This window comes from Cygnus olor, chromosome 17 (genome assembly GCF_009769625.2).
Source record: "Cygnus olor isolate bCygOlo1 chromosome 17, bCygOlo1.pri.v2, whole genome shotgun sequence".
In the NCBI taxonomy this organism is placed as follows: domain Eukaryota; kingdom Metazoa; phylum Chordata; class Aves; order Anseriformes; family Anatidae; genus Cygnus; species Cygnus olor.
The window spans coordinates 296246-312505 of record NC_049185.1 but is presented as its reverse complement, the minus strand read 5'-3'; the positions used below and the strand labels follow the sequence as shown (position 1 = coordinate 312505).

At 53.3% G+C, this 16260-nt stretch overlaps 2 protein-coding genes across 9 annotated transcripts in view; one reads left to right on the top strand and one right to left on the bottom strand.

The window, feature by feature from the left end:
* Nucleotides 1-9083, top strand: part of P2RX6 (purinergic receptor P2X 6) — an 11962-nt gene extending 2879 nt beyond the window's left edge. For both annotated transcript variants that reach the window (XM_040576627.1, XM_040576626.1), the window contains 9 exons: nucleotides 2455-2530; nucleotides 3216-3309; nucleotides 3627-3707; nucleotides 4780-4921; nucleotides 5115-5224; nucleotides 5716-5809; nucleotides 6962-7027; nucleotides 7623-7700; nucleotides 8582-9083. In XM_040576627.1, the coding sequence (XP_040432561.1) occupies nucleotides 2476-2530; nucleotides 3216-3309; nucleotides 3627-3707; nucleotides 4780-4921; nucleotides 5115-5224; nucleotides 5716-5809; nucleotides 6962-7027; nucleotides 7623-7700; nucleotides 8582-8659 (798 nt within the window). In that variant the 5' untranslated portion in view covers nucleotides 2455-2475 and the 3' untranslated portion in view covers nucleotides 8660-9083. The remainder of the gene's footprint in view (nucleotides 1-2454; nucleotides 2531-3215; nucleotides 3310-3626; nucleotides 3708-4779; nucleotides 4922-5114; nucleotides 5225-5715; nucleotides 5810-6961; nucleotides 7028-7622; nucleotides 7701-8581) is intronic.
* Nucleotides 8286-16260, bottom strand: part of AIFM3 (apoptosis inducing factor mitochondria associated 3) — a 63093-nt gene continuing 55118 nt past the window's right edge. For 5 of the 7 annotated variants that reach the window (XR_005825013.1, XR_005825014.1, XM_040576620.1 and 2 more), the window contains one exon: nucleotides 8286-16235. Coding sequence is in view for 4 of the 7 variants with exons in the window: in XM_040576620.1 (XP_040432554.1) it covers nucleotides 16196-16235 (40 nt within the window). In the remaining 3 variants the exon portion in view is untranslated. The other 2 variants (XR_005825015.1, XM_040576623.1) reach the window with 1 other exon arrangement.

Here is a 16260-nt window from a genome sequence, read left to right as displayed (position 1 = left end):
TAGTTGTGCTCAGCTCTTACAGCACCGGATGCTTGTGAGTGTCACATTGTCCCAGGTGATGGAGGACCGTGTCGTCAGGATGAGATGGTTGTTAGATACTGGGGAGAAGCCTCATCCCTGTTTGCTCACACCTGATGCTACTGGTGGTTTGCTCTCTCAAGATTTGCTTTGCTTCCTGGCCCCAGTGTGTGGCTGTACAGCTGTTGAGGGCTGGGAATCAGCAATTGTTTCTGATAAAGATTAAGAGTAAAGTTATTCTCTACCCAAGAATATTTATTTTTTATTTAACCTTTCAGCTCTGAAGTTTCAACAGTTTATGCACAGCAGGTCTCAGCTGTTCACACAAGCATTTCCGCCCCTTTCTGAAATCACTTTTGTCCCAGGAACAAAAATGCTGTGAACTCTGAGCAACACCTGAGCGTAGAAGCTGAGCTCTGCTGTGACCACCTTGGGGGATGTCTCCTGAAAAAGTGCAGTTGTTACCTGCTTGTCATCGAGGCTGTTCTAAATGCTAGTGAGCTCATGTTTCTGTCCTGTCCCAAACCTGCAGTTCTTAGGTAGATTCCTAGAAAAATGTTACTTGTAATTTTCCCAAGACTGTTTCACAACTAAGATGCAGCCACAGTCTAGAGAGATTTAGGAGCACAGATCCAGGGCCCCATGATGGCTTTTAACTGAGGCTAGATCTCTGCTTCTCTCACAGTGCATACTTGCAGTACATGTAACCTTGTTCTGATCATGCCTATGGAGAATGCCAATAGATTTTCAAGGCTGACTTCCACACGAAGGTAGTAGAGGACGCATGTTGAAACCTTGGCCAGGCTTTCTGTAGGTTTTCTGTTGCATCCTCACAGACTTCAGTATAAAAATTTCTTCCAAGGTTTGCAACTTGCATGCCCTGAACAACCAGAAGTGTCTGTGTCTGACAAGGAGCACGTGGCATGTTTCTTATTTTCTGGACTTCAAAAGGGACTGAAATGCTCATCTGCAAATGTTGGTTGTATATGTTGTATAAACGTTGGTTGTATAGGTTCTGCTGGACATCTGAATCAGATTGAGGAAGACAAAGTACTGTTATGAGCATGTCTCTATTACAGCCTTTCATGTGGGTCCCTCAAGCCCATGGGCATGGGAGGCACAAACCTGGCAGGCACCTCTCTGCAGCAGTTGGTCAGGATCCCTCCAGTGAGCATTCCTTCTGAGGTCTTGCTCCCAGGCCAGCTCACCTCCTCGTTGGCATGTCTGGCCCAACGTTTGCTGTGGAGCACACGTTCCATTGCACACCTGCACTTGCTGCAGCTGGTACACCCCAGGCACGCGGGCCCCTCTGAGCTGTGGTCCCACTTGAGCTGCTGGCACTCCGACCCCCATACGCACACATGCACACAGAATAGAGCCCCTCACTCAAGAAAACAGCCAGAAATGGAGTTTAATGTGAAGATGGGACAGCGCTGATCAGGTGCAGGGCATGGCCGGACACGCGTACTGACCAGCCTCCTCTTTACATGACACCAGTTGTTACCATTCTTATATCTCTGTTTTCCAATGTTTGTTCTTTCTCAAATCACCTAGGTCTGTCCCTTTCCCTGCTTTTTCTTCTTCCTCTAAACATCCCATAGGAAGTCCTGCACAATCCCCAAATGCTCTTCTGCATCCCATTATGATTCCCATACCCTCAAGGTAGTGTCCCCTCTCAGTCCCAAAGGCGCTTCAGATTGCCGCTCCTCTTGACTTCTCATAATGAGCTTTGTACTATGGGGCTGAGGCTTTCCAGGGACAGCCCTGGGAGGGGCCTGGGCAGAGGACTGCTTCTTCTGTCTCTGTAATTGGGGTTTCCCCACCTGCCTTTGGGTCTCTGGGCATGGGGAGGTGCATCTCTGATGGGCTGGTGGTTCCTGCGATGGTCAGGCAGTGGCTGGGGAAGAGCGTTTCCTGTATTCCCCTACCTGCCATCATCTCTGTTTGAATAGGAGCTTGTTGCTGCTCCTAACAGTCAAGCAGGTTCTGAGTAGGGGTGAAGCTTTCAGTCTCTGCTGTAAAGCTTCTTACGCTGTATTTGAGGACTCTTCATCCCATCCCTGGGGGAACTGTGGTACTGTGGTGGTGCTTTACAAAATACTCCAGGTTCTGCCCAAAGAAGGTCCTTCCAAACCCGACTGTGCTTGTTCCCAGTTCTAGCCAAGAGGTCTGAGCTAGCCCCCAAGGCTTCCCCTGCTGCCAAGGCAGAAGCGCTGAGCACCCCAGACAGGCAGAAAGGATTGCCCTTTGGAGATGCCTCCCTCCTCAGCCTGCAGGCTGCCCAGGGTGCTGTTTTGGAAATGATGGATGTCTCCTGTAAGTGTTGGGAACACGCACAGAGAAACGGGAGCAACTGCACAGAAATGTGGTAAGTGACTGCGTGGCCTTAACTGGCTGTGCAGCAGGGTAACAGCACTTCTGTTCTGTCTCTCTCAGAGCCCCTCTGTGCTAGATGGGATGTGCACAGAAGATGTGGACTGTCCCGTGGGAAGCCCAGTGGTCCATGGCAATGGTACTGTGTGTTTCGCTAAAAATAATAGTAATAATAAAAAAGTTTTAATTCCTCATGCTTGTTAACAAACAGATTCACAGAGGTGCCTAACTGCACAAGTTCAGCGCTTTTGTAAGTGTGCACTGAAGGTCTTTCCAACCATTTATTCTTGACAAAACCTGTTACTGCCAGGAGAACAGATGGTTCTGGCAAAAGCTGATGTCAGCAGCAAATGTAGAGTTGCTTTGTTTTTGATGTTGGCTGCTGGAATTGAAAACAATGTGCTTTGTGTTCGGCAGGTTTTCCTTTTGTAATAAAACCTGGATTTTATTTCATGCTGATTAATATTAGAAACCCATGTGAGTTCAGTTAGGAAAGGGATATTTCAGCCTTAGGTTGACAGGTTGATCGACAAAGCTTTGTGTGCCAGATTACCCCCTGCAATTTGTTTCCCTCCGGGCAGTAGGTGGCTTCAGCAGCTGCCAGGCAGGAAAGGCACTGCTGGACGGGCACTGAGTCAGCAGCAGCACCCAGTTTCTTGTCTTTGTAAAACAGCCGCCTGGCCTTGAAGGGAGAGTTTCACAGAAAAGTTTTTGGATGGGGAAAACACTGAAGATGATCCCAGGGTCATCTTTGTGGTTCAGGAGCTGCAGAGAAAACGTTTCATTAAGAGAGTAGTAAATGATGCACATTGTCTCATTTCTAGGGATAAAAACTGGAAAATGTGTGATGTTCAACACTACCCATTCCACCTGTGAGATCTATGGCTGGTGCCCCGTGGAGAACAACACCCTGCCCAGGTACAGTATAGGGTCAGAGGACTGCGGGTGGCAAGAGCAGTCTCTGAAGAGCAGTGCTTTGGTTGCTGCCCTTTGTGGTCTGTGTAATTGGTATCCTGATCCTACCTGCCCAGAGGTAGCCAAGCTCAGGGTGGTCTTTGACTGTGACGTTGACCTGCTGGTCATTTAAGCCCAGAGGACTTCACACAAGAACGTTGCTTGCAGTTGTCCATAGTAGCCCAAGTCCTGGGATCATGGAAGGAACTGTAGAACAAGGGGAATGGGGACATGTCTTGGCCACTGTGCAAAAACTGAGTTCATTGGTGGTTGTTTTCCAGGAAACCTCTTCTGGCTGAGGCTGAGAATTTTACTCTTTTTATAAAAAATACTGTCAACTTCACCAAATTTAACTTCTCCAAGTAAGTATGATGCCCTTCAGCAGGGACTGTGTTTGCAGCATGGTCCAGCCTCGATGCTGAGCTTGTCTGCCCAGAGGCCGAGCAGGCAAGATGTACCAAGAGGCCATGGTGCCATCAGGGACAGGCCAGGTGGCTAGGGCGGTTAAGGTTCAGGGTGATGTGTTCAGGAGAATGCTGGTTGCTTTGGCTGCATATGTTTTTGCATATGTAAGAGCAGTGGGATGGGGAGCCCCAGAGGGATTGCTGACCTGTCTAGAGCACTGCAAGCAGAGCAGGAGAAGGCCAGTCATTCCCAAGGCCTCATTTTACCTCATGTTTTTGCATCTTAGTCCCTGCAAGTGCATGTATTGCTGAGGGAGTCATTAGAGCTGTGATTTACCAGTCATCTAAATACGAGACCTTAGCCTGTCTTGAGCATAGCCTGAGCCAGTGTTGTCTACCTCCCTCATCTTATAGGCAGGTGCAGTGTTTTTCACCCTCTATAGCAGCACGCTTCCTCGACTGCCTGCTTGAGTGCACAGCTCCCCTTATCGCTGGGAGAGGAAGGCTGCGGGAGAGGGGGGCTGGTGCCTGCGGGGGATGTTGTACAGGCAGAGAGGAGAGAGAGAAGGGAGGAAAATGCAGCCCCAGTGCTGCCTTACTCTGGCAAGAAAAATGGCTTGGGTAGCTGAACTGCCCCTGCTGTCACTCTGTGAGCTAGAGCTGGGTCATTACATCTCACAGGGTGCCTGACACCATGGGAGCAACGTGCCAGGGGAAGAAAGAAGCATGAAGGCAGAGGTGGGGGCGGGGGGGAGCTGGGAAAGGAAGGAGCATGGCAGGCTGCACCGACCAGCAGGTGCTGTCTCCGAGCATGATTTCCCTAAGCCAGTTATTCTACACCATCACACAGACCTAGGCTTGACAAAGGGCGATGACTATGTGCCCCTGGAGCAGGAGCATTTCCCCTGTGCATCACTCTTCGGGGACACTGGGACCTGTGGAAGGGTGTCCTTCTCAGTCTCACAGCAGCGCACCATGGCCTCCCACACCCTGCTGTACCCGTGACAGCTCTCTCCCTCTCCTGTCTCAGGGGCAATACTTTGCAAACCAATGACCCCACCTATTTCAAGAGCTGCACGTACGATCCGTTTTTCAACCCTTCCTGCCCCGTGTTCCGTATCGGCGACGTGGTAGAGGCAGCTGGGGAGACCTTTGGGGATCTCGCACTGCTGGTATGTGCTTTTCCTCTTAAAACATGGAAGAAGACTGCAAATTTCCCAAGGGTGTGGGTAAGGGAGGGGCTGGACTGACCCCTGAAATGCAAACGGAATGGCCTGAACTCTCTGTGATCTCTGAAAACCTTAGCAGTAGAGAGCTCAGCAAATCTCTGGTCGCTGGAGTAAAATGCGTGTTGGTGTGCTGCAGGGAGGAAGCATCAGCATTCGCATTGAGTGGGACTGTGACCTGGATCAGCCCACTGCCCAGTGCCAGCCGCGGTACTCCTTCATCCTTGTGGACAGGAGGTACAATTTCAGGTGAGGGTGCCAGGACAGTGGCCACGTGGGTGCCTAAGCTGAGCACACTGCAATCACTCAAGATCTTGGTTTTCCTGAAAAGAGCAGCAGGGCTAACGAGACCCGGTAACCCAGCTTAGGGTCTGTCAGGTGCGGAGTGCCGTGGCATTTTCAGGACCTCATAACTGAGCTCTGCTTGGAGGTGCACAAGCCATGACCTGGCTGAAGGCAGGGACGTGTGGCTGGCCGTGGTTGCTCTGGGAGCTGCCTGCAGCGCCGTGCTCCTCAGCTGGGTGGTGAGCAGGTGCCTGCTGCCAAAGCCAAGCTTGGGAGATGTGGCAGCATATGCATCACCCACATCCCTGTGTGCTGGAGGAGACGAGGTGTGCACAGGCATGTAGTGTCCATGGGATACACGTGGCTCTGGCAGGCCTTCCCTAGTCCTCCTCCCTCACCCTGCCTGGGCAGAACTGTGGTGGCTTCCTGAGCCTTGTCCAATGTGTCTCCCACAGAACAGCCTCTTACTACTGGGACTCCCAGCGGCGGCCCTACCGGAGCCTGATGAAACTGTACGGCATCCGCTTTGACATCTCTGTGCATGGCCAGGTACCATGTCGTCGGAAGACCCTGCACGCACAGAGCTGTCTTGCTTTTCACCAGCGGTGACTGCTTGCTCTGCTCACTGCTGCTCCCTCCTGCCACTAAGCCCCATTGTCATCTTCTGGTGTTGTTTCTCCTCACCCTGGTGAGTTCTTTACCTCTTTCCAGAGATTTATTTCCCTCTGAGTTGATCAGTGGAGGATAGCAGGAAAAAATGGTCTCTCCCATTTGAAGAGCAACTTCTTGGTAATGCCCTGGGCAGTGAGGTTTTCCATGCCGAAAATCTGCCATGGGCGTTGTGAGATACTAAGCCCTGTAGTCAAGGTGAGCTTGTCTGGCCAGGCGTTGTGGGCATCCCTGAAGGACCCGTGGTGGGAGAACCCTGGTGAAGATCAACCTGAACTTTTCTGAACCTGGACAGTTAATCTCTTCTTCATTAATTGTACCCTTGGGGAGGAAAGCATGGGCATGAGCATGGCTGATGCTACTCTGTATAGTGCCACTGACAAACTCAATACTCACCGGTGCAGGATGTGGCCTGTGCTGGGAGGACTTGCCACCCTGAGAGATATCCACAGCAGCTCACCTGTTGTATGTAGCAATGCCTTTTTCGCTTGAGGAGAGACAAGCATAGAGTGTAGGGCAGGGCGCACCATTTCTGGGTGGTGAGACCAGGGCGGGGAAAGTGTGGAGCAGGAGATAATAGCCAGGAGAGACACAGGAACCCAAGTATCTTTTTTTTTTCTTTTTTTTCCCCAGAGTTATCAGACCCATTTGAGCAGAGAGGGATGCATCGCATCAGGGATGTTTGCTGTTCTGCAGGGTGTAGTTCCATGTGTAGCAGTCTTGCAGCAAGACAAAGGCTCCCCCAGTGCCTGTAGGAGTTAGGTGGGTCAGAGTAACCTCTGCTGCCGTTGAATCATGAGCTGCCTCAGTTGCTTCTTTCACAGCCCAGTGGGTTTCAAATAAAGTCTATAGCAGCCAGTCTCCTACAGTTGGGCGTGGAGCAATGATCCTAGTTTCCTCCAGCACCTCCCCTTTCGCAGGACAGCAGGCCTTAAGCACGCTGCTTGGCTTTTCTCACAGCCCTCTCACTATTCTCTGCCCACTCTTTCTCTTTCACCCACTCTTTCTCTTTCACCCCCTCTTTCTTGGCAGGCTGGGAAGTTCGGCATAATTCCTGCTGCCGTGAGTTTTGGCACCGGCATTGCATTCTTCGGAGCCGTGAGTGCTAAATATGCTCTTTTCCTCTGATCCATGGGCCAGGGTTTGCTACTCATCTGCTGTTTCCCCTGCCTGCCTGCAGTGCCAAGCTTCCCTACTAAAGGGAGCTGGTGTCTGGCTCCAGCATGGATGTTGCCGTTGCAGTCCCTTGTGGACCTGTCTGGCACATGCTGTCATGGCCCTGCCCCTTTGGCAGGGTGACGGGGAGCCTGGGCTCTCCCTCTGCCCTCCCCTTTCATCCCAGACATAGTGTCCCAAAAGACCACTTGTCCTGTCCCTGTCCATTATGTGGCTGTGACCATGGCTCTACACTCTACCAGCCCTGATCCTTCACTGGTGCATCACGGCCCAGGTGACTGGACCTGACCTTGAGCATCTACTGGCAGCAGGCTGGGCCAGAGAGGTCCTTGCTGCACGGCCTGGGAAGCTGGGCAGCAGAAAGCTTACATATTGCCCCTGTGCTGACAAACTGGTAGAGCCTGGCAAGCATGGAGTGGCAGCCAGCCAGGCTTGTACGGGTGCCATGGGCAGAGGGCCTGGCACTCTTGCACGATGATCCACTGCTGACTGCTCTACTGCATGTGTTCTCCTCTAGGCCACAGTGGTCTGTGACCTGGTTCTGCTCTATCTGGATACAAAGGCTGACTTCTATTGGAAGGAGAAGTTTGAGGAGGTAAGAACAGGCTGCAGGGCCACTTAGGAGAACTGAAATTAGAGTGAATTTTGTGAGCTGATTGAATTATTTTCTGCCCTTTGGCAGTTTGCAAGATCTGGGAAAGCCCAGGTGGAGCATTTCTCAATCTCTCCTCCCTCCAACTCTTGGAACTTGGTGGCTAGTCTGAACTGCACCTGTCACAGGTTTAACTCTGACAAGATTAAAGACAACAGATAACTGGGAGGGAACAGGGGGACCCAGCTGGTGCCCAAACTGCAGGGAAAACTGTTAGACAACAAGGAGTCCGCAAGGACACAGCCAGGAGCCTAGACTTCCCCGAGTCTCCTACACAGGGAAACTTTAAATTGTTCTTTACCTTGGAATTCTGAAGCAGCTCCACATTTATTCACCCTCTTCAGAACTGAATCCGGCCAAACTGTGTGTGAAGAAGGGCAGATCTTCATAGCGTGCTGGAGCTATGTCAGTGTCGATGCTGCAGTTCAGCATCAGGTTTTCTTGTTGTGCATGGTGCTTGGCTTGGCACTGCCCAGGTGAATCACAGGGTCACAGAAGTACAGACCAGGAGGCCCTTTCAGAGTTCTCTCATCCAAACTCCCCATCAGAGCAGAACTGCTGCCAGCCCTAGCACAGGTCATCTTTGGCTTTATCTGGCTGAGTGCTGGAAGCCTCCAAGGACAGAGATCCTCCAGGTCCTTGGTAAACTGTCCCAGGGCTGCACCATCCTACCAAGGAAAAAAGTTTTGCGCAATTCCAGTCTGAATCTCAAGTTACAGGTTGGGTTAGAGTCTCAAGGAATGGATCTGCTTGCATGGGACTGAGCAGAGCACCTGCCTAGGCTGTCCACTTTTATGTAGAACATGTCCCTGTTCATTTTGCAGGCAAAACCCCCCAAAGGTAAGACAGAGGCAGCAGCTGAACCACAGTGGGCTGACCAAGACATCAGGAATGCTCAGTGACAATCACTGTTCAATCCGGAGTGACCTCCAGATAGACGTGATGGGGGCACAGCTGCAAGCCCAGTGGATGTGGCCTACTGCTGGCCTGAATGCGCATGGCTGGGGCTGTGGTCTGCCCTTCCTGGAGAAATGCTTGTGTCAGCAGGAGCCCTTGGCACACAGAGCACGTGTGGAGAGCCCTCACTTGGGTGTCCCCTTGGCACAGTGCACAGCCATGCAACTCCCAGGGCCGACTGGCCATCAGCCAAGCGCAGCCACACCATCGAGCTGCTGTGGGAGCTGGAGCTTGCTGGGAAGTGGCTGGTCCATGCTCAACACAAGAGGCTTAAAGTACTTTGCGCTTCTTTCCTTCCTGGATGGCCCTTGGGGTTGATTTCCCAAGGAAAAACAGGGATGCAATGAAATAAAGCTGTTCAGAAAGTGAGAGGTGGCTCTGCTCTGTCTTTAGCTCACAGCGTGGCTGTGAACGTTTTGTGGCACTGCTCTGTCCCTTGGACCCCTATGTCCTTGCCTGGTCACATACAGAAAGGGCAGTGCACCAGAGTCCTTAAAGCACTGGGCTGCCCACCCTATCTAATCCTGTCGTGCTTGCTGGGGAGCGTGTCACAGTGCTGGATGTCTCCATCCTGCCACTTGCCCAAATGGGAAGTGGTCATACTGACCCCTCAATGAGGCTCCTGGGCTCTGCCTCTGCTAACTCCCCTCTGTGCTTTCCCTGATGTGTGTGCACAGCTTCGGTGTGGTTTTGGCTGGGCAGAAATACTTGTAACCTCGTAGCACCCTACCTGTGGCCCTCCATGGCTTCCAGCTGGGATGGCTTCACACGAGCTGCTCTGGAGCAGTGTGGGCTGGGCCTACATTTGTCTGTGCTCAGAGGGTTTGAGAGCTGAGCTTGTGGCAGCAGCGCTGTGCTGGCACTTGCACGGGCTCTAGCACTGCTCTGGTTCCCACCGCCCACGAGGGTCACTGCTCAGTAAGGACAAGCACAGCCCTTGGGAGAGCCTGAGCATCTCAGAGGCTCTGAGGTCCCTACTCCTAACTGGCACCATTTGTGTTGGTGTGTCTTCCCTGCTTCACCACCCTTGTACCAAGCACCCAGTCTGCCCCGTGGCCACACGTGGCCCCAGCTCAGCAAAGGGACGCTGAGTGCTTGGGGCAGGGCAGGGACAGGCTGGATCAATGCCCATGCCTGTGGGGTGCTCAGGGAACCCCACAAGCCCCAGAACTGTCTGACTCAGAAAGTACACAGCGCCGCAGTGGGGGGATGAGTGCTGTTTAATGCTCCTTGCCCTCAGAGGAACTGACTCCACAGGGTGGGACAGGTCCCACATCATCACCCTTGATCAGGCTCCTGCCCTGTCCGCCGCTTGTGAACTGCTGCAGGTAGAACTGTGCCGCGAGCTGTGTGGTCATCACCCTCAGCGCCAGGAAGGCAGCCACGACCTCAGAGATGAGGAAGACCAGGAAAAGGCTGTGCACAGCCATCTCCAGCGGCAGCCGGGTGATGTGGTCATCCGTTAGCAGGAACAGCAGGAGGGGGAGCTGGATCAGGAAGGATAGAAGGAGGAACCCGGCAAGCTCAGGCACCTGTGTGGGCAGAGGCTTCTGAGGGGGGACGTGGATGCCCTCGATGGGGTGGGTCCCCCCTCTGTGGGGACCACAGCCCCAGGATTACCCTGCCAGGACCTCACAGGACTTGGCACCCTTACCTTCTCCTGCAGATTCCCGATGTAGCCCAGGTAGAGCCGGGCACCTTCAGTCAGTGTGAGGATGAGGAAGGCAGCGAGCAGGAGGAGCTGGTAGTAGCGAGGCAGCAGGCTGTACTGTAACAGGGGCACAGCCTCGTCCCAGCCAGCTCTGTGCCCGATGCCTCACACCCCACGCTCTGCCAGCCCCAACCATGCCGGTGCCCAGCCTTGCCTGCTCTGCCCTCCCAGTTTAACTTTCCCTGCCTGGAAAGTTAAGTGGTTGCTCTCATGATTTCCATGTTCTTGGAAGGTGTGGGACAGGGCATTTTTAGTCAGGTGTGAGGACCCATTAGTCATGTGTGACAACCGGCACCCCCACCTCCATTTACTGTGTCTCCTGCACATTAAACCTGGCCTGTGAGCTTCCCCCCCACCTGCCCACTGGACAGTACCTTCAGCTGCAGCATCATCCCCTCACCCAAGCACCAGAAGGGGAAGTAGCAGGCGTTGAAGTAGAGCATCATCTGGAAGGGGAGGCTGGCCAGCACCTCGTGGGCTAGGTAGGTCAAGGCAGGGCTGGGCAGGGCTGGGCAAGGCCCCCAGCACCCCCTCCCCAGCCTTGCTTCCTGTGGGGAGCCCCTGCCTCGAAGCGTGCGGGGGCAACAGCACTGGCCCTGGCTGTGCTGGTGGGGCTGCACCAGCTCTGCAGGAGCTTTGGCCGCAAGGCAGCCTGGCATGGCCCCCACCATCACCTGCAGCAAGAGCCACTGCTTGCAGCAAATGCCCTTAGTTTGCTCCAACTCGTTGCTGGTTGGGCACTGGGACCCTTTGCTGCCAGCAGTGTTGACAAGCTGAGTGCCTGCAGTGCTGAAGCAGCAGCAAAACCTCCAGCCCCACTTTGCTGAGCCCCCCGGGGGTACCTGGGCGGTAGATGTGGGCAGCGCCACTGTCCCATGTCTTGTTATTGATGAAAAGGGAGCTGCTGAATGCCGTCAAGCCCCGCCGGAGGTTGAGGGGCAGTGGTGTTTGTGCGGCCATGGCCAGCAGCTGAGCCCCGCTCAGCCAGGATTAGCAGGAGGGTAGATAATGAGATGACAAGTCAGGCTAATGCGTGGGGCCACCCGGCCATTGGCTCCCACGGGACAAGGCGGCCGAGCCAGGAGGAAGACAGGCTCCTTGGCTGCAGCAATGAGGAGGGACGCGCCCTTTCTCCATCTTCACAAGGAAACACGTCACTGGCTGGGGAAGGGCATTTATTGCCATGGTGAGAGCTCCCAGCCACCCACACAGGAGCCCGAGGATGCAGAGCATCTCCCTTCCATAGTGGCTTGCGGGGGCAGCAGCAGGTGGTGCCATCCCTCCACCACCATGACAGGGACATAACCTGCCCATGCACCCCACACAGTGCTCTGATCTTCGGCACCCTCTCCCAGCTGCATTGTATCAGCATCATTATTGCTTAAAATTCCCTGACAGACGAGGATGCCTGTGAAAGATGAGGATGTGCCCCATACTGTGAACCCCTTCTCTGCAGACCCTGGCAGAAGGGCTATCACAGCTGGGGGGGTGCTCCTTGCCACAGCCAATGTTTCCAGTGGATCACCGTCTCTGTGGTGGTCAAGATGACATTGATAAAATCGTCTCGAAGCTCCCAGACCCACAGAGCATTTTACCCTTCACTGGGATGGGCTGTCCCTGTCACAGTGGGGCTCTCGCAGGTCTCTGCACTGCTCCACTCAGCACCGCTGCTCCCTCCGGGGAGCCTCACTGACACCGCTGTGGCTTGGGTGCTCCTGGGAAGGGCGGTATGTTGGAGGTGGTGTGTGCCAGGGGGTGGCTGAGCCAAAGCAGGATGGCAGAGGAAAGGGATGGTGCACTGGGGCCTTCATGGTTGGGCCTACCCAGCAGGCAGCGGCTCTTCTCATGATCTTCAGCCTTCAACCCGTCCCAGAAGGTGCCTTAGACAGAGCAGTTGCTGACGCCGACAGTGCCTATCCGAGCTATTGCAAATATCGAGACTACCGCAAAAGTGGTTGTTAAGGGACAGGCACTGGCAAGGAACATGAGAACCCAAATAAAAAGAGGATTCTTCTGTTTGCTAAAGCCAAAATGAAGCTGTGGAGCTCATTGTCACAGGCTGCCAAGGAGAAAGAGGTGAGCAAAACATGATTAGACCAGTGCGTGACTCCCTCTCAGTCATGCTGATCAAGGGCTCAGAGGTGCAAGGACCCAGCCTCGCCAGGCAGCTCCTGCACAGTGAGCACAGTGCAGGGTGCTGCACATATCCTTCCTCAGGTTCTTCCTGGGCACCTGTGATGGGCTAGTGCTGACTAGATAATCTTTAAAGTCCCTTCCAACTCAAACCACTCTATGGTAACACCGCAGCATGGCTCCCATGATCCCACTCAGGACAGCTCCTTGCGTGTTCTTACAGTACCATTGGGAAAAAAATAAAAAATAAAAAAATCCTACACTAAATGGATTTCACAGGCAATCAGACCAGGTATGGAAAAAATACATCATGCTGTTAAGTGTTGGTCTGTTGCTAGATAAGGATGGTGAACTAAGGGAGGATGATGGATGAGAAGAAATACCCACAAGGTCCTTGTGGTCTATTTGGCCATACCTGGACAGGACATCTGGAGATGTTACTGGTGAGGACACACACTCCACTGTCTTGGGAGGGTGCTAGCCACAACCTGTAACACTGCACGTCTCATAAGTGGCACTTGGAAGGCTCATCTGGAGGCTTTTGGCCACCACCATGTAGCTGGGTTCATCTCCAACAAAGAAGAGGGGCACCAGCCCACAGTGCAGGGGGGAGCGTGCCACTTCAGAAAAGCAGAAAGGCCCCCAGGGATGTGCACTGTACCCCAAGGGTGTTGCCACAGTCTCCTTGGAAGCTGTACGAAGGAGCAAAGAGAGGTGCGAACACCAAGACATTGAGAAGCAATGCTCACCCAAGCAACCAGCCTGTAATGCAAGCAAAGGCAAGGGCAGAGATCAAAGGATGAAGGCTGCGGCCATGGTTAACAGCTGGGAAGCAACCTCACAAGAAGCTGTGATTTTTTTTTAACCAAGGCTTAGGGTATAAGGGAACTAAAAATAAGCCTATTATCCAGCACTGTGTCATAATGAGAAGATTCAGAAGGTTCTTGGATGTACAAGAAGGGAACGTGCTGGGCCTAACGCACAGTTCCCTGGGTCCCACCAGCGCACAGGGTGAGATGCAGCCAGGAGCTGCAATGGGCAAAGCCCAGCATCTGAACGTGGGGTCCTGGGTCCAACACCATCCCACATAGGTGTGGAAGAGCAGTGCCTGCAAGGAGCAATATATCAGTGTCAGGATTCCAGCTATGCAAAGCAGCCCAGCTGTGACCTGGCACATGTCCTCAGGAAAGCCACAGGTGGTGACTAGGGTTTCTTGTGTCACGGGGTGATGTTCCCAGCTCCATCTGAAGTAACCCCTCTGTAAAAATGGGGCATAGGACTTACTCCGCACACTGCAGGCTGTAAGCTGTGGTAGAAGGTATTTCCTCAGCCCTTGTGTAGTCTTCAGCACAGGGAGTACAAGGATGATGCCTGCCATACACTGTCTCATGCTAGATAGTGGATGAGACCCATCAGAGGTGAAGGAGTCAAAGAGCATGCTCCTGAAACACAAAGCACCCTGCAAATGTGCCCAGGAGGACTTCAGAGGATGGTGCCTTTGGGTGAGCAGAAAGACGGTTGCCTTGGAAGAGCTCAGCCAAGCACATGGAGCACATGGAACATGGGACCTGCTGGCCTCACTTGGTGCAGAAGAAGTGCTGAAGACCCCCAGGCAGATCACACAGCACAACCAGGTGTGCTGCCGTGGCTCAGGCATGCTTTCCCCATCAGCTTCAGTCACAGGCATGACACAAACCGTGGGACTGGAGGCCTTGGGTTGCTGTGAGATAACTGGCATTTCAAGGAGCTTTGGACAGAGCCCTCCCTACAAGGCTATGGAGGACACTGGCCTGCCGCAGGCTGAGTGGCGTGTTAGGACAGATGCTAAAGAGAAGAAAGCATCAGCCTTTGTCCTGTGTGGAAAGGTATAGAGCAGATGGAGCAGGCTGTGCTGGGGCTGCTGCCAGGACACACACTGAAGAAAGAAGGAGCAGAGCAGTAGGAAGTAAACGGATAAAATCAAAATAGCATCCCAGTGCTGCTGAGCAGCAGAAGAAAAGGAAGAAGGCCTTGGAAGGATTTAAGCAGTGTGATGGCAAACAGCAGCTCATGCTGACATGTCAGACCATGGATTATTCAAATGTCACCTGCAGACTTTCCTTGGGCCTAGAAAAAACATGCACTGTGCTAGCTGGGGTGTGCACCTCCATCATCTGGCTGCACCAGTGGGATGGAGCTCAGGGATGACCCCGCTGCCCCAGGTGTCTCCAGACACCCCAGTCAGGCAGTACAGGGAGCAGCCTGTAAGGGAGGAGCTGCCCAGCAGTCTGACTGCCCCAGCAGCAAGATACATGGTGCAAAACCACATCTGTTCACAGAGTGTGGGGATTCGGAGCTGCAGCTGGGCACTGCACACACATCCCTGCCTATGGTCACCACTGGTCACGCTGCCTGGGAAAAGCCTGGCAGCAAAGCAGAAGACACTGACCAGAGATATGACAGATGACTGGTGACACTGCTATCCAAGCAAAGATCAGAGAGTCTGGAAATAAAGATGAGCTAGACATGGGACACATATAGGAACCCTCCACAGAGAAGATCCCAGCATCACCTGGCTGACCTGCTGAGCTGCAACCAAGGACTTGGAAGGAATCAGAAAAGATCCAGATCACAGGAACAGCACTGGTTTCATTCATAAGGGGTGAATCAAATTAAAAGTATAAATTATCTAGCTTTGGGATCAGAATAAAACAGTGACAGATGGAGAACAAAGCTCCCCCAGGACAGAGCACTGGAAGCTCTCCATGGGGAATCTCCCCCCCCCCAGCTCTGCTCAGCTGACAGACATGGGGCTCTGGACTGGCCAGGCCCACTCCTGAGCTAGAGACGAGGCCCTTCTGCCAGCAAGAGGAGTAAAACACAGCTGCAGAGCACTGACATGGAGAGCTGAGATGAGAAAGGTAGCTTTGTCACCACGTGACAAAGAGCAGAGGACAATCAGAACACAAACACGGGCTTTAAGAATGCTAGGCAAACCTGAGGCCATCCGCATGCTAAATCTCCCTGGCCACTCAGGGTGCTCCTGAGGGCTAGGGAGTGGCTGCAGGTCGGCAGGCAGGGGAGAGCCACAGGTGAATGCTGCAGCCATGCAATGTGCAGAGAGGGTGCGGATACTGGACTCCACAGGGTTGTGCTGAGCTAGGAGGAAAGAGGATTTGGGAAGGGGAAATGTGCTGGAGAGCATGTATTGGCCACAGAGTGCAATGAAAGGCACTCATGCTATTAACAGGGACAACAGACGAGCTTGGGGCTCTCATTGTGCTACTTGATGAGGGTAGATGCAGCTCCCACTGGCTCCCCTGACACCAGTGTCTGCAGTTTGCAGCAGCTCCTTGCCAGCCATGTGGTGCCCACGCTGGCTGCTGGTGCCAAGCCTACTATCCCCAGGATCTGTTTCCTGACTTTCCAGTGTGAAGTTCAGCTGCAGAACCCCAGGCCCGGTGGCTGGTGGGGCAAAGGAGCTGGCAGTTTGCACACACAGGAGCTACCTGGGAAGGTGACTGCTTGGTGAAAGAGGCCAGGTTCCTCCAAGTCTCAAAGGAAAATGATTCAGGTGCAGCATTTGAATTGCTCCATGGAGCTGCAGCTCTCTTCTTGAGGTGAGCGCAGCATCAGGAGGTCGCAGCCATGTCTGGCATTAGGAGCCTTTCCCTGTTAGCCAGGACATATCGCCAGTTCTAGCAGAGACAAAAACAAGCAGCA